This window comes from Orbicella faveolata, unplaced genomic scaffold (genome assembly GCF_042242905.1).
Source record: "Orbicella faveolata isolate gen_17 unplaced genomic scaffold, um_ofav_v1 contig_34, whole genome shotgun sequence".
Lineage (NCBI taxonomy): Eukaryota > Metazoa > Cnidaria > Anthozoa > Scleractinia > Merulinidae > Orbicella > Orbicella faveolata.
The window spans coordinates 6,033,327-6,053,948 of NW_028301563.1; the positions used below are offsets into that span (position 1 = coordinate 6,033,327).

Genomic DNA, 20,622 nt, shown 5'->3' on the forward strand with positions numbered 1-20,622 from the left:
ACTGGACCTGTGTATCAACTGATTCTAATTAGTTTCATGAGGGTCAAAAAGTTTGAGTTTTATTGCTTGAATACTTTTGAAGTTGAAAATATTTTAACCAGCACCGGTAATTTTAACGTTGCTCAGGATTTCTGATTGGATTGCAAGAGGAAATCATTGTCAGATTATACATGTTACACGTCCAACATGGCACGTCAAACTCTCGTTTCCATATCATTTCGGTGGTCTCAATCTCTAGTAGTAATCGGCTAGTTTCGAAATGAGCTTACCTGCATTGTTTATATCTAGTTCTGTTTTATTTTGGTAATGGAATTTTACATTCACGTACAGAAACCGCAACGGCGGCATCGTTGCCTTGTTTATCATTAGGGACGACATCAGTAGCGGCAGCGTCAACGTCATTGAAAAAGACAACATCACCGTTACCACTGTTACCAACAACATCGCCCATAATATCACCAGAAGAACTAGTAAGCATTGTGAGGCTGTTAGTAGAAATTGGCTCTTTGTCTCCTGCTAGTCAACTTCTCCAAAGTGTGAAGACGCTATTTAATTATGCATAGTGTGCAGTACATCAGCTAGGTTTTAAAATTAACTGCGAAAAATTACCTTTAGAACTACTGTAAGATGTAAGATGTAAGATGTTAGATGTAAGAAAATATATTACTCAAAGTTTCGTCTTTGCGTGTAATTAGCCGTTTGAAGGCCGATGATATCTATATACCTTCTACCTTGTTTGTAAATGTAATCAACTTTGACACATCATGAAGATAACTTTTACTTTCTTTATCCTAGACAAGGCAATTCATTTCCAAATTGAACAAAACTGATTTCAGACAAGATACTTCCTTACAGGTATCCGCTTTGTTTACTACCTTAATATTAATCAAACTTCCTGAAAAAAGACGTACCTCTATGTAATAATTATTCAATATTATTAATGAAAACTCTAACAAAATTCACAAATCTGATTGGTTATTAACAAGTCCTATTTTAGCCCAAATATGGCAGTGTACGTCATGCTTTAACTGGACAGTGTCATTTGCCAGTGTACGTTATGCTTGTAATTTAACATTATGCGCCATTTTGCACGCACTCCTTCGACAGATGTACTTACAATTCTTGCCCATGTAAATTTTGGCCAAAACACACTCAACTGCATTTTGAGGTATGACGTATAATCATGAGGTGTAGCTGATGACTGTGCTCATCAAATCTTGTCAGTTTTGATAAACTGGTAACAAGGCTTCATGCCGCCCAGTTATGTCTGTTATCTCACTGGGTAATCTCTGTAATCACACTGTGATTACTCACTGTGATTGCTGTTGCTATGGTAATTCTCACTGCTACGCGGTCTTCAGCGGTAGTCCGATGTTAGTCACTACCATGATTACAGACCGAATTGGATTTCACTCAGTCCAGATACCCTTATTAACTGTGCGTAGCTCTCTGACGATATGAACCAATTAAAAAGAATGCCATAATGTGCTTGTGTATTTGCAGAAGGCCAGCAGCTTGTTCGAAAACTTCACCAAGCAATACAAAAATATAATTGGCAACCATGAAGAGCAACTGGCTGCAACAGCAGGAAACGGACTACGAAGGGAACTTATCTTTCAGGCGGCAGTTGCCTTTGAGGAATTTGTCAAACGCTATGGCTTTTACCACCTCAGTACATCAAAGCCTGACATAAATAATACTAACAGCAAGCTTTGTGAGTAGAAACTATGTAGCCTGCTTTTGCAGTGTGTTTGAGTCGTGCAACAAAATGTTCCATGAAAGCCATAGTTTTTTTTTTTTTTAATAATTTTAAAATTCTCTCAGGTTACTTCTCCATTTAAGTGTTATTATGTCGTATACTAGGGTTGGTACAACTTCACTGTCGGAAGTGTTACGCAGTCAAACTAACATATATAAGTAGTGCGTATTATTCTCGTTCGATAACATAACGCCCGGTAGAAATTGTCCGCTGTATTATAGCAAGTTGTACAACCACTTACTGGATGGAATTTCCATTTTCTTTTCTTCTCGTTCCACAGTTCTGCGTATTCATCGAGTTTTCCACCAAAATGCAAGCGATTTTCAACTCCAGAAAAAAAGAAGACAAAACACCATCAAAGTTCCGTCACTAAATTTCGACAACAATGGTTTGTGTAAACAAAATGTGTGTTTCAAAATTACAGTAATTTTTAAATGTATCTAATCAAGTTCTCTGATTCTAAAATACAGACTATGTTTTGATTGATAAACCACAATCGACTTTTGTTCTCACTATGACATATTGTACCATATTGACATATTATTAGCCATATGGCTTGCTCCTACTCTGATCAAGTGCCAGATAATTGAACCTATAAATACCATTGATATACTGAGTCATGACAAGTCATAACTATAGTCTAGGAATCTAATCCAATCTGAGTTCAATCTAGGGTCGTTGCTAGTTGGTATCTTATACAAGGATCTCCATGAACTACTTACAACAGATCACCTCATCAAAGATGAAAGTGAAAACATCAGGTAATTTAACGAAACCTGGATTCGACATTGCAAAATAATTTTGTTATTGCGTTCGCTGTTTTTCAATGCAGGTCCTTTTGTCTGATAATGCACGTCGCAGCTGGGATTTGTATGATGGGGAAAATGAATTTTGCATTTCCAGGGTATTTACTTACTTTCCCAATTAAACGGCCCCAAGGTTTATTGACTCTTTATTTCAAAGTGTGTGGGAGGCGCGGTGCAGGGCACATGGTTAGTGCGCTCGTCTCCGAGTCGAGCGGTCCGGGCTGGGGACATAGCGTTGTGTTCTTAGGCAAGACAACTCAATAGGTTTAGTAGGAACGGCGAGAGTTCTGGCTTTTCAGCAGTACCAAGACCTAGCAGCAACTAAGCTTATTCGTTTATCCACATTCTATTTAGGCGAATCAACACAGTGATAATGGCAGCTACAATGTATCCCAAGCCGCAACAGTTGAAGCAAAACGTCATTCTAAAGTTCAGAAACCTCAAGGTAACAAAAAGGTCAAATTTGGTGTGTCTGTTTTTATTCGGTTTAAACATCAATAAATCTGTTTTCAGGCCTTCAATGGAAAGAGACAATGTGTTTTTTGGAGGAGCGTGAGCAAAAACAAGTAAGCTTCCAACTCTATTTATGTTATAAAATAACTGAAATACTATGCCGCTCTGTTTGGGCAGTACAGTTGCCAGACCTATATTTTATTGTACCGTGCTTTTTACCTATTGTACAGTGCTTTCATTCTTTTAGTCGGTGTGATAGGTTTGTAACATCATCTCATGAATTTTGACGAGGATAAGAAACTTGATCAAATACAATAAAATTTGATTTTCCTCTCTTTGACAAACGTTTTCCATAGTTATTCCATAAAAGCAATAGACCACTCTCTCTGTGCCTTTACCGAAAATTTTGTAAATCACTAGCCGTTAAGCTAAGCGTTAGCCGGCAACATCCCGCGTAGTTTATTGCGCCGGTGAACCCGTAGAAAGAGTGGACTATTACTGATTCTACTGTACTTTATAGACAATTACTAAATGCTGCTTTTCGTTTTGGTAATCTTGAGGAGTTTCTACTCTGAAGTAATTGCGTCAGAAGGAGGTATATCAACGCGGGCTCAGCAGTCAATTTACAGTCGATTGACTTTATTCTCTGACCTAATCACGGACAGAGCAGTTAAAAAGCTGTTCTATACATGTCGTCTGTTTCAAAGAAGAAAATTATCCCGTTTCAGTTCAGACGTGTGGTCAGGGAAAGGATGTCATGTTGTGAGTTTAAAGAGCAGCTCTGGACAAACAGAATGCAGCTGTTATCATATGACTCACTTCGCTGTTTTATTCGACTATGGGGATGACTTTAAGGTAATATTTTATAGAAATTACTAGGACGTTTTCACAATTATGTTATTTGTCTATGTGTGATAATGATGATGTCAAATTATTAACGCTTACACTGTATGTTTTTTTTTTCTGCCGCCAATTTCTGAAACAGGTAACAAAAACAGCCGATAAGGTATTGGAGATTCTCACATACGTGGGATTAACTCTCTCTATTACTGGAGTAATTCTCACCGTTATTACTTATCTTCTACTCACGTAAGTAAGCTTAGTCTTTTATTAAAATCAACAAATAAATTGTTACAATATTTAGAGAGGAAGCCACGTCGACCTTAGCCGGTTTTTATGCGAGTCCTCTATCCTGGTCGAATTGGAATTCGGAATGTTGGGTTTTGAGAAGGGAGGAAAACCGGAGTACCCTGAGAAAAACCCTCGGAGTAAGGCGAGAACCAACAACAAACTCAACCTGCGCATGGCATCAGACCGGAATCAAACCCGGGCCACATTGGTGGGAGTCGAGCGCTCTCACCACTGCGCCATCCCTCCTCCCCTTTCTGTAAGTTTTCAGGTATAGATTATTATAGACTCGCCTCTCAAGAGTTTCATAGTTAAGGTGTCGAGTGTGTGTCTTTGACAGTGTTTTTGTTTTGTTATTATCAGTCCTTATATTTTGTTGCATGACTATGACTTTGGACAGCGATGTTCATCAGCCTCTATCTCAAATAAGAATGAGTCTTGCTGGGTCTCTCGGGTCTGGACAAATAATCTTCTTTGCCGGTATTGATGCCACAGATAACGAGGTAAGAGACCTCTCGAGGTTCAATGAGAACCTCCACATTAAGTAATCATCACCTTCCGTTGTAACGTAATCACAGGACTGCAGGGAATCCTGTGCAAGTGTTCCATAAATGAGACACACTCGTGAAGCTCTATTAAGTTCCTTCTTGCGCCTCACCTTAATTTTCACCCTGTCTCACACAGTCAAAATGGTCAAAGGAGCTCAGTCACGGCATTTTGAGTTATTTTAACTACGTGCAAAATTACCTTTATATAGACTGGAGGAAACCTGAAAATAGTAGTTTAATGAGATAGAAAACCACTAATGAGAACACAACAAACCATAAAGGAACAAGGGTGGTTAAGGATGGAGTAGATTTACAAGAAAAGCAACAAACAAAGAACTTAAAAAATTTAGGCCAGACTTTTCAAGACGCGCAAAACCATTACGTAGCTCGTTTAAATAGTGCATCCACAACTGACCGGAAATAAGCTTTGCTGTTATATATTTCATATTTTTTATGAATCCCGTTAAAAATTCTTTTAGATTCTACTAATGCAAAATATACTACGACTGATGGTCAGAGAAAAATCATGAAAGACACCTCAGAGTTCCCTACAAAACATGGAAAACCCGACTGTGATCTACATGTATGAGAAGATGGCCGCGTAGCTTAAATGGGGGGAGAGGGAAAACTTTTCTGGGGAAGTGACAACTTAATTACACATGCATTTTGTGCTTTACAGGCTGTCTGTGTCGCAGTAGCGGCCCTTATGCAGTATTTTCTGATGGCAGCATTCTGTTGGATGCTCGTCGAGGGAATCTACCTTTACTTGTATGTTGTCAAAGTTTATAACATCAACAACAAGATGACCATCTATCATGTATTGTCATGGGGTATGTTGTGTACGATTTTCATTTGCCAATATTGTTGGGAACTAGTGCCCAGCTGCATTTAGTTCTAGCTGTATATTCTAGACACATCTCCCTGTTTCACTGCAGGTTTCCCCGCTGTCATGGTCGCCATTTCGCTGAGCGTTGCTGCAGGAAAAGGTGGAATCCAGACTTTTGTCAGTGACAAATAGTAAGAACTTATCTCTGTTTTTGTGATTATTTCCTCTTTTTTCCTGTCTTTCTCTCAATTTCATGAATCAATTCTCAGTTCGCCATTTTAACGTAACTGTTTGTAGCATTTTTGCAGTTGTTCACTTTATATTTCGTTTTTCGTCTGCCTGTTAGCTGCTGGATGTCTTCAGATAACCATCTGATCTGGATATTCGTCGCATTTGTAGCGTTGATCGAAGTTGTAAGTAGGAAGCCTATCCTGAGAGTAATATTTTGATTTCAATGTTAAGGTTTTCGGTTTTGCGATTTTCTCCACTCCCGAGGAAGATGTGAGGGTAGCGTTTGATACAAACGACGAAAAAAAAAGATTTAGGCGTTTCCCCCTTCAGTAAATATAATAATATATTAAAATGGATTTGAATTTGCCTAACAAAGAGGCAGTTCCCCCTCGTATATTTTTTGTAATATACTGTACTGCAATACTACTCTACGTGATATAGCACTTCACCTTTTTGTGTTTAAGCCTTCGCTATTAAACTGCAATGGTATGCATGAGAATATTGCGCTCAGTCAAGACAAAAGTTCTTCAGGAACTATCCACTACAAAGATATTTGCCTCATTAAAAGAAGTACATGTATTGAAGTTTCATTCAGAATAAACCAGAGGTTGTTTTATAAGAAGCATTAAGGACATTTCCAATTGTTTGTTTGTTTGTTTGTTTGTTTATTCTCAAGCTTAACTTGCTGTTACTCGCGAAAGTCATCAAGGAAATGACCACAATGCAACTATCAAGAGAAAATCATATTGAGCAAATACGGTAGGAATTCGCTAATTTGAGAACGGGAAGAAAAATCTGGAGCCACTCATTACGCAGTCACGTGTGGAACCATAATTGGAAGGAAAGACAAGCAGCCATATTGTCCATTTAAATGGCGGTTCCACAACAAACTGCCAGATGACTACTCGCCCCAGATTTTATCTCGTGGCCAAAGAATAAAAACATGTAGAGTTTATCTCAGTGAAACCGTGCCGACGAGATGTAGATATACCTTGAGTCACGCTCTTCACACAAGCCATGTGTAATATTGCCTTTTGTTGACCTTTTCCCAACACTGTTGTTTCTTATCTTGCAGGCTTAGTATCAAAGCATGCGTGGTGTTTATTCCCCTGCTGGGGATCACGTGGTTGTTTGGTCTTCTGGCTCCATTGCACACAGCTTTTGTCTACATTTTTACGATTCTCAACTCCATTCAGGTTTTTATTTTATTTTGACAACTTCGTATGTTGTTTCAGACATAAATTATCGTAAACGTCAGAGAATTTGATCACACTTTAAAGCTATTTACCATTGAGATAGCGACGATGGAAAAAAGCAAGCAACGTGAGACCAATTTAAAAGCCCATCTAAACTGAGAAAAATATTTTGTACCTTTATATTAATATTTTATATTTATGTTTTACATATCAAGGCACGTTTCAATTGTTTTCTATAATTCGTTTTTTACAGGGATTCTTGATTTTTCTCCTACACTGTGTGAGAAGCAATCAGGTAAGAGCAGCCTAATAACAATTAGTGAATCAATTGCTGGTTTTCATTGTCGCGCCACGAAAAAGTTTTCAAATGTTATAGAAGATTAATACGTAATTAACTTCTCCGATCCGAGTATCAGGTCTTTGAGATACGTTATCGTCAAATTATCCGTCACAAAATTTCACTCAAATTTATAGAGCTTAGTATGAATACTCCATATTTGTGTCCCTCGAATCGATGGTACAAATATGGAGGTCACTTCATCTTAATGAAGCATTAAACATTCTTTTTAACGCATGTGACAGCCTTCTCGCGGTCTTCTTGATGCCGTGTGGTGTAAAGAACTGAATTTTTTAAAAAATAAGAAAGGTATAACTTGTGAGAAAATTTACATTTCGGATGTTGTATAGGCAAGTAGTTTAAAAACTCGGGGTGGGGGAATTCTTTTATTTTTAGAATCTGATGGCGTCATATGAAAATTATCAAACATTTTTACTTACGTTGCCATCTGTAATTTGATTGGTCAGAATTTCGGAGATGGCCTGTGAGTTGCCCTGTGTTTGTTTTATTTGAGAGGGGACGGGTGGGGGAGTGGCAAAGTGGTTCAGCTATGTTTTAATTTGGAATAAATATTCCACACATCAGTCGCAGATCAGACTTGCCGTTTCATATTTTACTTATTCTTCTTCTTCTTGTTCTTCTTCTTCTTTTCTCTTAATCTTCTACTGCACTTTATCTTCAGATTAGAGAGCGGTTCAAAAGAAAGATAAATGCGATTTTTCCAGCTGCAAACAATGGAAAACCTGCCAAGAAAAAGTCACGATGCGATGTCGGCGTTGTGAGAGAAATTGAGGAGAAGCCATGCGACAACAACAGCAAGCTCTATCCCGACAGTATATTTGAACTGAAGTAGCGATAGATTAAAACTTTATTTGTACATTACCTGCTTCTCTACTATCCTAAAGTCATTTTAAGAATCAGATTTATCAAGCATTAAGCGAGTTCAAACGTCCAGAAGTAATTTTTATCGTGTTAAAGGTATTTTAGAGGGTTGTCAGCTTTGAAGCTACGAGGCATTGATTGACTGATTAAATAATTACGTGGCTGGCAACTATAGATTTACTATCACCTCTAAGACAAATAATTTGTTATGGTTTCTGAGGATTTGTCGTTGTTAGCTACACTGCAAGTAATGTCTACCATCATGTATGCATCTTAGTCTGTCATGCATGACGTAATCTTGTAAAGTACGCAAAGTACGATGGTTATTAAAAAAGCAAGAATTTGTGACAAATTACCATGGCGTCTCGTGTGTTTAGTTCATAACATTAATGAGTTCTCAACAGGGCCAAAAGCAAGACAGGCGTCCGTGGTTGCTACGTTAACATTGAAGCTTTTTTTATTATTATTATTATTACTTAGAGAATCACACTGTGTGGAATAATATCACAATACCATTTTCCATTGAATTGGCCTTGCCTCTCTCTCGTATTAAAACCGCCGACCGGATGTTCTCCATTAGGTTTTGCTTTATGCTAGCAGCTGCTTTTAATTGTGTCCGTTCATCTCCGTCTATGTCGCCCTTACCTTTACCATTACCTTTGGCTAAAATCCTTTTGAAATATCTACAAATAGTGCCCTCGCGACGGCTTGTCTTATTTCTTGAATTAAATGGATAAGACTCCGTTTAACATGAATGTCCACTATGTTTATTCGACAGTTGTTGTTAGCTCAAAACTGCCGTTAGCCGTTTAATTATTTACCCGTGCAGTCTGTACAACAGCTGCTTAACGTCCGTCACTAGCAAGTGCATGTCGCGAATTATTTTCACAACTGGATTTCAGCCTCGATGTCGAATATAATCATTATCATGTTTTTAAACAGCAAAGGAACTCTGAGACGTCAAGCGAGAAAAACGTCCTCCCCCGAAACACACTTCTTAATTTTAATATGATTTTCAATATCTCTGACTTAATTTGACAACCAAGCAAATAAGCTGACCACAATATGTTCATTGTGTTAAAATTTCAACACAAGAAGACATTTTAGTCAGTTCTTAGTTTCCTCCATATCATATGCATTTTGTTTCGTGTTAAGTTATTTTACATTCATCATTAAATGCTGGTCGTAATATTTAAAGCAGCACTTATTCAGCAAATTCTGTTTATATAATATAGATGCTGCTGTTCATCGCCAACAGTTTTGCTGTCATGTATTTGAATGGTTTTCATTGAGCTATTTTGACACACCGGCAGCTTATTTTCATCAATACAAGTGACTTTAAGGGGAACACTCATAAAGAAGTCGATAAACAATCAAATGAGGAATTCTAAAGTAACGTTTGTCAAGAATTTTAATGAAAGAATTCTTATCTTCTCTATGATGAAAAAGAAATGATTACAACAAACTTTGGCAATTAAGTCTGAATCGTAGTTTAAGTGCAAAGCATCTGCCTAGTATACGGTTTTTGACGCCCGCGCACTGGTTCAATTGCAAATGTTGTCATGGCAGTGGAACAATATGACAATCTTCTGTCGTGCGAGCTGAGTTAATCAGTAACAAATAATATTCATGCAAGCTGTTCTTCAAAAACCATGATCTTTCGCATGGCCATCTATAAGGACAAAGCAAATCGTAAATACTATCGGTGGTGCTTGACAAAGCTCTGGAATCAAAAATCTCGCCGTAAGTTGGTTTGGCTAATTGCGAAGTAGCAAGGGACGTATTAGGATCGCGAGGAACAGTTTCAGACAGATGGCAGTCAGAACTCTTTTTATAATCGTCTTGTTTGGTGAGTATAAACTTGATGTTTTATTGCTGATAATCGCATTTTTAATGTGAAACGCGCAACATCCGATGACTTCTTGGCGTCAGTTTTGTGTCGATGTTTTGGTAGCTGTAAGGTCTACAAGCTTGGAAGAACTGATCCAGTGAAACTGGCAGTTTGCACCACACTGTGTTAAATTATTCGGCTATCGAACCATATCTGCATGCGAATCAATCTTGCCTTATATTAATAGTATCTCTTTAAGTTTAAAAAAAAAAGCCTTTAAAAGTCTTAAGTCCGTGCTCAGCTTTGTCATGAAAGTTCAATATATTTTTAATGGTTTTAGTTTTTGTTCGGCAGAAATTTTTCGAGTAATTCATGCAAAAGGTTAGCCTCAAGAAACATAATTTCAAATCCAACTTCGCAGCAGTTATGTAAAAATTAAACGGACTGAAAATGGATATATAACTTTTATAGATAATTAATTTGATGGAGGCAGGATATCAGAACATTTCTTTCCCAATTTTGCGTAATAAAACATCCAACGAGCGGAAGTTATAAGAGAGACGGTGTTATGACAGGTGGGTTTTTACTAGCTTCCCTAACTCACGATTTTTTCGCTGGAGGGCGAAAAGGTTGGGAATAGTTGCGAAGCTCAGGTGGATTTCCACCAGCTAAAGAGGACAGATTTCTTTAAAGAAAGTAAAAATAACAAAATATACGGCCTGACCCCCGGTTGTACAGCTTGTATACGTCACTACAGAAAGCCATTTAAAGTCATGATCACCGTTACGTATGGCGGGTTGCGTTGTCATTCGTGGCTAGTTAACAACCATGAAGAGCGACCTATACTAGGTTTCTGATCGACAGTTCTTCACGCGAAAACGCTTCACCACGAAAAGATTCAGAAAACTACGTCCATATAATGACCTGCGTTGTTGGCGTAAACGGGGGAGGGGTAGGAAGGTAAAAAGCGCAAGGAAGAAGAGAAAGCAGCGCCTGCTGTAAGAACCCGGCTTTTCGCATTGCGCCTACCAATTTCCGTGTAATCCGATTCCATCAACTGTCAATTACTTACTGTCAACAGGTTCACCAATCCGCTTCTCGGCATAACTGACTTCCGTTGGAAATTTAGTTAATTGCGATTTGAGTATACGTACAACCGCTTGACTAGTCGCAACAATTTGTGGAAGCAAAACATTCTTAGCTAGTAATAGGTTAACAGAGACACTAGCCTTCGTGAAAAATTGAAATTATTTGTTTTATTCCAGGATCTTGTGAGGGGCTATAATTTAAATATGAAAGAAATGATTTTTTTTTTCTGATACTTTTTTTTTCTGGAAGAACTTTCGTATGGCAATGATATGACCCTGGGAATATGTTAATGTACTGATATCTTCATACAGGAAATAGATTCATAATAGTAGACCTATTTTCAGGCTCACTTAAATAAGTTTACCTTTTTTAAATCTTATCTCAATTTAACACAGTTGCGTTCAGCTCTCGCTCATACATGTAGGCCCAGCAATTAAGCACGCTGAAAGTGCCGTTACATGCATATCAATTGAGCGATTGATTCTTCGACCCCTACCTCGTTAAAATTCAACTCCTTTCATTCCGTGAAATAATTCAGTTCTCTTTTTCATCATCTCATATAGTTACCGAGAGTACTTCAGGGAACAAATATAGAGGTAGGGTTTCTGCCTTTTCTATTGTTGGTTTTCACTTTAATGTCATCAAAAATTAAGATAATAACCATTCTAACTATTAAGACAAAAATCTCAGGTATGATGGATGATTAATATACAGTCAAACCTCTATCAAGCGGACCCCATATTAAGCGGACACCCTCTATTAAGCGGACAGCAGTGCAAGTCCCATTTTTCTTTTCCCACATTTACTGTAAAAAATACCTATATTCAACGGACACCTCTATTAAGAGGACGCGGAAACCTTAGACTTGTTTTTTATGGTCATTTCTATTGTTAGAAACCTGTATCAAATGGATACTGCAAAAAGAATGCATGGTTTGTTTGTCCACTTTAAGTAGATCGGTCATTTAAGTTTGCCAACAAACTGATCTGTCACAGAAATGCAATATTTTGTTATTCGGAAACCTGTTTTCAGCGGACACCCTGTATTAAGCGGACACTAGCAAGACTCCCAAGGCTGTCCACTTAATACAGGTTTAACTGTATAAACAACCTGGCCAAGATCTATATTTATTTCATTATTCAAGAAAAGTTTTCATCCAAATTTATAGAGCTTTGTATTGGGGACGCCGTGCTGGCGTCTCTTGGAAGGGCATCGGTATGGCGGCCCTGAAGTAACAGAAACATTTGTTAATACATACTCAAATTCTTTTTGATCTTTAAGACCACAGTGTTCCAGAACCCATAGCTATTTATCCTCTGAACGGCGTCATTAATACGCCTTAAGTTATAATTATTGTCAGTGTTGCGTACTTCGAATAGGGCTGTGAGTTGATCAGGTAAACTATTGTGGAAAACCTGATACATTATAGAAGCGAGCCTACGCTTGTAAATATAGCCTAAAGGTTTCCATTTAACAAGGTCAAGTACGTCAGAGTCAGGAGTTTCGCTGGGCAATTTATGGACTAGTTTGGCAGCTTTTAAGTGTAAATGTTCCAATAAACGAGAGCACGCGTGTTTCCATGTCAGTTTCTTTTCAATCTTTAAGACTGCAGTGTTCCAGAACCTATAGCCATGTATCCATTGAACGACCAGTATGCAACAAAGGAAAAAGATGGTCGACAACCTGAGGGTAACCCTGGTAACAATGTGTCTCTAGCAGATGGACCAGATGGTAAGGCCAATGGCTCTTATCAGTTCCACGGAACAGAAGACAGCTACATTGAATTTCCCAACAATGCGGGAACTTTGGACGCCCAACACTCTATCACAATGTTATGTTGGGTGTATATCTCAAAGTCCTCAAATTTTTCAGGTCCTCTGTTCATTTACTACAATAAAACTAATAGTGATAAGTTTTTTGGTATGGCTATTAGAAACGCCAAGCTGGCCTGGTATTTCAAAGGAATCGCCTTACCAGACATACAATCAGGAACACTGGGATCAAATCATTGGCATTATGTTGGAGCGTCGTACGATCATAAGAAGAATGAAGTAAGTCTGTGGGTAAATGGAACAACAGTCGCGCAAACGAAATTTAACGCTCAGTGGAGTCTGGATACTGGATATAGGGCCGTAAGAATGGGCGCCATATTCCTCAAAAGGTGGCAAAAGACCCTCAAATTTAAGGGGCGAATTACCGCCATGCAGGTTTATAACTTCTCTTTGACTGAACAACAGATCGAGGCCGTGAAATACGTTTCATGTCGAGGTAAGAATATAAGTTGTAAAGTTAGTGTATGTTAACGAACTTAATTACCACATTCAATTAAAACTCAAACTTATTCTACCTATTGATTTTAAAAGCCAAAGTGACCAATAGTTTTGTTTGCATGACCATATTCAAGAAAAACGTATTTAAGGGTAATGCTGTGTGGAAGCTATTCAAGTCTTTTAATATTTATTCTTCTAGTATATAAAAGTAACAACAATACATGGAAAAAAAAAAAGAAATCGGTTGCTCTTTACAAAAATAACTGAGGTACCACGCGTGCTCCCATTGGTCGATAGGTGTGTTTACATCTATGAGAGATGAGAGTATGTAAACGCGACTGTGACATTTTAGATTCTTAGTGCTTTTTCCGTGTCTACATAAACCGTTCTTAACACATGGAGTTTTAGAGAAATCTCGAAAGTTAAGCTAACCCTCGACTGCGACTCGAGTTTGCATCACTGTCTGAAATTCTCAGAACCACCACCCCCACCCTCAGCCCCGTCGTGTTTAGATGCGGCTATGTAAACACGGAAAAAAGTGCTCTCTTGCTTAAAAGGAAACCGTATTTGTGACTTTATTGAAACTGTACATGGTTTTACTGGATTTAAACCCGTATATCACCTGATTCTAACTAGTTTCACGAGAGACAAAAAGTTTGAGATTTATTGCTTGAATACTTTTGAAAAGTCGGGCAAAAGAAATTTGCCACTGGCAGGACTCTTGCTGCTGGATATAGGGCCGTAAGAATGGGCACCGTATTCCTCAGAAGTTGGAACAGGCTCTTCACATTTAAGGGGCGAATTTTCGCCATGCAGGTTTAAACGTCTCTTTGACTAAGCAACAGATCGAGACCGAGAAATACGTTTCAGGTCAAGGAAGGAATATAAGTTGTAAATATAGTGAATATGCAATCGCTTTTTATTCCATAAAATATTATTCGACCGCTTCACCGCACATTAGATAGCTGTGTGCAGTCACTTATTAGAGACATTTAAGATGCCTAACGAAACCAGCGCATTATATTTAAAATGAAACATATGCTACAGTGCCAATTAATTTAATAGTCAAAGGGAACAATAGTAATGTATTCCAGTTTATTATATGACTAGCTCCGTGAGCGGGCAAGATGAACCGAATCTCGCGCTGTCATTGGCTACCCGAGCGGGCAAGATGGAGCTATCTTGCCCGCTCGGGATAAGGGCTTTGTCCCGCAAGGAAAATTCATCCGAGGCGAAAGCCGGTTTACCAAAATTTCCTTTCTTAGTTTTTCCCTGAAAAATCTTTTCCGTGACAGTTAAAGATTTCCTGTGGTTTGTGTATCGATGGAGCTGGAAAACGAGAAAACTGAATGCGTCAACGAGAAAGAAAACAAAGAAAACAAAAATGTTGACGAGTTTCATGAATTTATTTTGCAACAAAAACCGGCAAACACAAAACTAAAAACACAAAGTGACATGAAGGTATGGAAGCGGTTTTGTTTACAAGAAAACGAGAATAGGGAACTGTGTGACATACCTCAGGAAGAACTGAATTTGCTGTTGTGCAAATTTTTCAAAACCGCAAAGAAATTGGACGGCACAGAGTACGAGCCTGTCAGTTTGACGTCCTTTCAACGTAGTCTCCAACGCGCCTTGAACGAAAGAGGTTCAAATGTAAATATTATTGACGGAGACAACTTCAAACTCTCCAGAGAAGTGTTAAGTGCCAAGCGCCGTCAGCTTGTTGTGGAACATGGCAAGCGGAACAGACCACAAGCTGCCCGTGAGCTGACCGAGGCCGAGGAAGACAAGCTTTTCGAGTGTGGTGAATTTGGGACCTCCAATCCGACAGCCTTGCAGCGTACCTTGTGGTGGATAATTGCCCTTCACTTTGGGTTCAGAGCTCGAGACGAAAGCCGCCGATTAAAGTGGGGAGACGTCACTTTGGAGAAAGACCCAGAAACGGAGAATGAGATTCTTGTGTGGAGATATGAGCGAGGGTCCAAAACACGTCAAGGCCAAGACAAGCCATACAGTGTTCGTGCTTTCCACCCTACTGCGCAAGCAACCGGTAACGAGCGTTGCCCGGTTAAATTCTTCAAAGAATTTGCTCGCCGTCGTCCTTTGGAGATGAACAAGCCAGATTCCCCCTTTTACCTCGCAGTCAAACATCAGCGAAAACCAGATGACGACGTGTGGTATATGCGAAGTCCGCTTGGTAAAAACGAAATCGGCAAATTTCTCCCCACCGCTGCGAAAAATGCTGGTTTACAGGGCAGAGTAACCAACCACTCGGTGAGAAAGACCTGCATTTCACGTCTCCTCGATGCAGACGTCCCAGATAATTTTGTGGCACAGTTAAGTGGCCATCGCAGTCTGAAAAGTCTCGACGCTTACAAATCGGCCTCGCATGAACATCAACGGCGAATGTCCCTTGCGCTGAGCCGCTCCAGCAGCAACCAGCTTTCTAGCATCTCCACTCGCACAGAAACCACAACTCGTCCCACCACTTCTGTTACCAGTGTTGAGTCTGCCACCTTTAATCCAGTCCAGATGGGATCGGGTTTTTTCTCAGGAGCAACGATTGGAAGCTTTAACAACTGTACTTTCAACATCCAGCTTACGTCGGGGCAGCTTTGCACCACAGAGCCAAGCGACAGTTCTTCGAAGCGCCCAAGGATCGGCGAAAGCGACGGCCAGATGAAATGAACTGTCTTACTCTAATGGTTTAACATTCTTTGGAGCTTAAGTGCTGAAAATTTAAGCCATTTTAGACATTTTTGAGGTAAAAAAAACTTTTCGAATTTGCCTCGAGCGGTTTCGTACATTCGTTTATTCTGATTCAGCAGTTAGACATTTACTCGTCAAAAATGTAAACCAATCAAATGATTGTATTTCTGCATTCAGCCAATTAGGATAAAGGAGAACGCGCCATTGATTTTTGCATGTAACGGGCTTCCTTTTCAGTCCTTGAAAATAAACACGTACACGGATCATTTTTTGGTGTTTTATCCCATATAATAAATCCTTTATTGACCAAGCTTGTTCGGTCAATATGGCTGGATATTGGCCTCGTTCTTTTTTTGCGTGTTTATGGACCTCGACTTCGTCTCGGTCCATAAAAACGCAAAAAAAAAGAACTTGGCCAATATCCAGCCATCTTGACCTCACGCTTGGTCAATAACCCATATATAACATTCAGCGTAAATTTTATATGGAAGCTACTCAAGTTTCCCAATATTTATTCTCATTAGCAATTTCAACAGCATCATCGTCAATTACATCATCGTCATCGTCAACGTCATCGTCATCAACAGCGTTGTCGTCACCTATAGTAGTATCTTTGCCATTATTACCATTACGGTCCTCGTCATTAGCCACAGCTTCGGTTGCCACAGAATCTTTACAGTCAGTATCATCATCATCATCATCATCATCACCATCATTGCCATCATCATTATCACCAGCATCACCAGCATCACTGATACTGTCATCGTCATTACCATCATCATCACTACCACCACTACCACCACTACCACCACCATTATCATTATCATCATCATCATCATCATCATCATCATCATCATCAGCTTTATCAAATCTATTAACAACAAGCACGGCAGCAACGATGCTAACCGAAGCAACTGCAACATCTTTACCAATGGCAACATCATCTTTACCACTGTCAGCAACAACATCGCCCATGCTATCCCCAGAAGAGCCAGAAGAGCTAGTAAGTATTGTGAAGCTGTTAGCGAAAAAGTTGTCCGTCGTCAGTCAACTTCTTCATAGAGTCAAGAAGTTATCTAAAGTATGCACAATTTTCTGCACAAGAAAATGAGGTCGTCAGCTAGTTAACCCAATAACTGTGAAAATTAAATTTTAGAATTAATGTCCTTATCCGTTTTACATTAAAAAGGAAATGAAAATTATTTAAAGTTTACGTTTTACCTGTGGTAGTCGTTTAAAATGCCGCAAATATTTCCTTCTGCTTTATTTTTGCTTAAGTAAAATCAACCTAGACTTTTCATTAAGGCAACTTTTTTTTTTTTCCTAGACGAGACAATTCCTTTTGCAGTTGGACACAATCGATGTGCGAAAAAGTACTTCTTTACAGGTATCTACTTTGTTAACTATCCTATCAGGCAAAATATATATATAAACGTAAATAAAATTATGAACTATATAATCTGTGTTAATTAAGTGCACGTAGCCTGTTGACTTCTCATTATGACGCAATTAAAAAAAGCTCAGAATATTCTTTCCCTGTGTATTTCAGGAGGCTGTCAGTTTGTTCGAAAACATCACTGAACAATACAAGGAAATTTACAACCGTGAAGCAACAGCAGGACAAGAACAACGGAAGGAGCTTATCTTTCGAGCGGCAGTCGCCTTTGAGGAATTTCTCCAACGTTATGGCTATTATCACCTAAATATATCAAAGCCTGAAATAAATTACACAAACAGCAAACTCAGTGAGTGGACTGAGAAATATAATTAATTTGTGCATGCTTATGCAATCCTTATGCATTGGCTTTGAGTCATACAACAAAATGGAAGCCATAGGTTTTTAATTCTCTCTAGTAACTCCTCAATTTAGGCATTACAAGAATTTTCCTCCTTCTTTATTATTTTATAATGTCGGACGGCTGTTACACTCATGAAACTTAACTGCTTTAAATAAAGCGATTAAAAAAAATTAGTACTGCTATGTAGTACATTTCTATTAAAGAAAATATTCGATAACTGATCAGACTCTGGCAAAAACCGTGGTCTGTAATATGACAACCTACACAAAAACTTTGGAGGTTAACTGATATCCATTTTCTGTCTTCTTACTCCACAGTTCTTCGTATTCAGAGAGTCTGCCATCAAAATGCGAGCGATTTTCACCTCGAGCGACAAAGAAGACAAAACGCCATCAAAGTTCCGTCACTTAACTTTGACAACAATGGTTTGTGTAAACAAAGTTTTGGATGATAAAAGCAATGTGATTTTTCAAACCTCACTGTCTTTCAAAAGTACAAACTCTTGTACCTTCCATTTTAGTTCACGATAATTTTTATTGGTAAACCCCAATCGCTTTTCGATTTCGCTATGCCATACTGTATCTTGATTGGCTATCTGGCTTGCTCCAGCCACAGAATATGCCTAGTAATGACATTTCGTAACATTCTTGAAATCTAATCTATTTGAGTTAAATCTAGGGTCGCTGGTGGTTGGTATCCAATACAAGGATCTTCACGAACTATTTTTAACAAATCAACTCAACAACAATGGAACTGGAAATACCATGTAAGTCATGGAACATTGCAAAAGAACTCTTTGTTATTATTTTTGATTTGCTATTGTAGTTCCTTTTGAGCAGGTGCGTATTAAGCACATTTGATCGGGGCCCGTTAGGTCTAGAAAACTAGATAAGTTATCTATAGCCATTATGCCTCACAGTTTGCCTGTTCGAAAAACGTTGCTGTGACGACACTGTCCCTTTCAGCTCTCGTATAATTTTAGAAAAAAGGGGCGAGGGACACTTTTTAGCAGTCAGGGCAAGACCAGACCCATACCAGCAGCTACATGTCAGCATGTTCGTGTATAACTGCGATGATCAATCATATCCTCATATCTTTTCCGCAGTTCAAATATATGCTCCTTCATATATTTACTTTTATTCTTCACCATCTACAAGTACATTACAAACTCACAATGTGACCAGCTCCCAGTTGGCTTTATAGCTCAGCTGGTAGAGCACTGCACCGGTATTGTAGAGGCGACGGGTTCGAATCCGGTTCAGCCCTGAATTGTTTTCAGGCTTTAATTTCACAGCTTCTTAAGTTGTGTGTACAACTACGATGATCAATCATATTCTCATGTTCACATGTTATTTCGGCGAATCAACACCGTGATAATGGCAGCTATAGTGTCTCCCAAGACTCCTAACACACAACAGTTGCAGCAAAACGTCATTCTAAAGTTCAGGAACCTAAAGGTAACAAAAATAAAACAACTAAGCTTTATTTCTTTGATTTTATTGGGATTAAACGTAACAGTCAATACATCTCTTTCCAGGCCTAAAAAGGAAAGAGACAATGTGTTTTTTGGAGCGGCTTTAGCCCAAAAAAGTAAGTCTCCGTCTTGTTAACTTTTTATTGCACTTTGTAACAATTTACGTGCTGGTTTTGGTGTTAACAATAATAATAATAATCGAATATTTCCTGAGGATAACCCTTCAGTACAAAGTACTGTTATCAACGGGGTCCTGCTAAGAATTAAAAGCTAATAAACAAGAATTATTAAGATATATAAAATAAGATACATATTAAAAACCGTTAAAAATACAATAGAAATTACAAGTAATAATCGTCTAAGGCTTTCCTGAATAAAACTCTAGAATTAATGTTTTTTAAACTTAAAGGCAATGAATTAAAAATCGAGGCACCTAAAAAATAAAAGCTACGGTGCGCAAAATCCAGTCTGACTTTTGGTAGTTTTGCAGTTTTCCCATTGTTGCGAGTGTTTAAAGCGTTATGATGTAATCGGTGAAAATAGTCTTTAAATGGAAAGCATGCAGTTCCATTAAGGCAGTCAAATACAAAGCAGCACGCTCTTTTTTGTAAAAAGTTATCAACAGTTAAAAATCGAAGATCACAGTTCTGCGAACTGCATTTTGGGGAAATGATTTCGAGGCTTCGGGTCTCAATGGAGCGGATCATGCGTTTGCGGGACTCTGATCATCCAAGACTAGTATAGCCACAATACGTAAATATTGGCATAATCGTCGATTCGTAAATTCGTTGGGCAGTAAAAGTATCAATACTGGAACGGATGCGCCGTAAGAGGTTCACTCTTCCTGCTGCCTTCTTGTAAATTTTTTTGAAAATGAGTTTCAAAATTAAGTGTCGGGTCCAGATGCACGCCGAGGTACTTATAACATGTAGTGGTGTTGATGGGAAAACCGTTGACTGAGAGCTTGACTTGACAGCCTTGAAACAGATTCAACCGCTTACCGGTACCAAACAGCATCACCTCAGATTTTCCTTTCTTCAGATTAAAAATAAGTTCATTATCACGAAACCAGTCCTGTGAAAGGCTGCTTTGTATCGCATCGATATCACTTGAGGATGTAAAAATCACCGTATCGTCAGCGTAAGTGATAATCTTACAATGACGAAGCGGACTATGCACATCATTAAAGAAGATGAGAAAAATGAGGGGCCCAAGAATACTTCCTTGAGGAACTCCAGTGTTAATTAACTCCAGTGTTGGCACTTCTGAACAGTTCCTAATCTG

At 38.7% G+C, this 20,622-nt stretch overlaps 3 protein-coding genes across 3 annotated transcripts; all 3 read left to right on the forward strand.

Moving 5' to 3' along the window:
• The first annotated feature begins 36 nt into the window (after positions 1 to 36).
• LOC149104394 (adhesion G protein-coupled receptor L4-like) lies at positions 37 to 8,521 on the forward strand. Its single transcript, XM_089272220.1, has 18 exons — positions 37 to 106; positions 265 to 470; positions 796 to 855; positions 1,504 to 1,714; positions 2,040 to 2,147; positions 2,433 to 2,520; positions 2,920 to 3,010; positions 3,079 to 3,131; positions 3,747 to 3,873; positions 4,004 to 4,107; positions 4,547 to 4,649; positions 5,374 to 5,524; positions 5,630 to 5,711; positions 5,867 to 5,933; positions 6,428 to 6,510; positions 6,827 to 6,947; positions 7,201 to 7,242; positions 7,967 to 8,521. The coding sequence occupies exons 1-18, from the start codon at positions 37 to 39 to the stop codon at positions 8,135 to 8,137; spliced, it is 1,938 nt and encodes a 645-aa protein (XP_089128346.1). The 3' UTR covers positions 8,138 to 8,521.
• Positions 8,522 to 12,696: 4,175 nt separating this feature from the next.
• On the forward strand, positions 12,697 to 18,766 carry LOC149104395 (uncharacterized). The gene is made up of 4 exons (XM_089272132.1): positions 12,697 to 13,354; positions 16,590 to 17,068; positions 17,393 to 17,810; positions 18,182 to 18,766. The coding sequence occupies exons 1-3, from the start codon at positions 12,718 to 12,720 to the stop codon at positions 17,495 to 17,497; spliced, it is 1,221 nt and encodes a 406-aa protein (XP_089128258.1). The 5' UTR covers positions 12,697 to 12,717; the 3' UTR covers positions 17,498 to 17,810; positions 18,182 to 18,766.
• On the forward strand, positions 14,366 to 16,371 carry LOC110048375 (uncharacterized protein KIAA1958-like). The gene has a single exon (XM_089271930.1). It carries the CDS (start codon positions 14,680 to 14,682, stop codon positions 16,042 to 16,044), a length of 1,365 nt encoding a protein of 454 aa, XP_089128056.1. The 5' UTR covers positions 14,366 to 14,679; the 3' UTR covers positions 16,045 to 16,371.
• Positions 18,767 to 20,622: the final 1,856 nt, after the last annotated feature.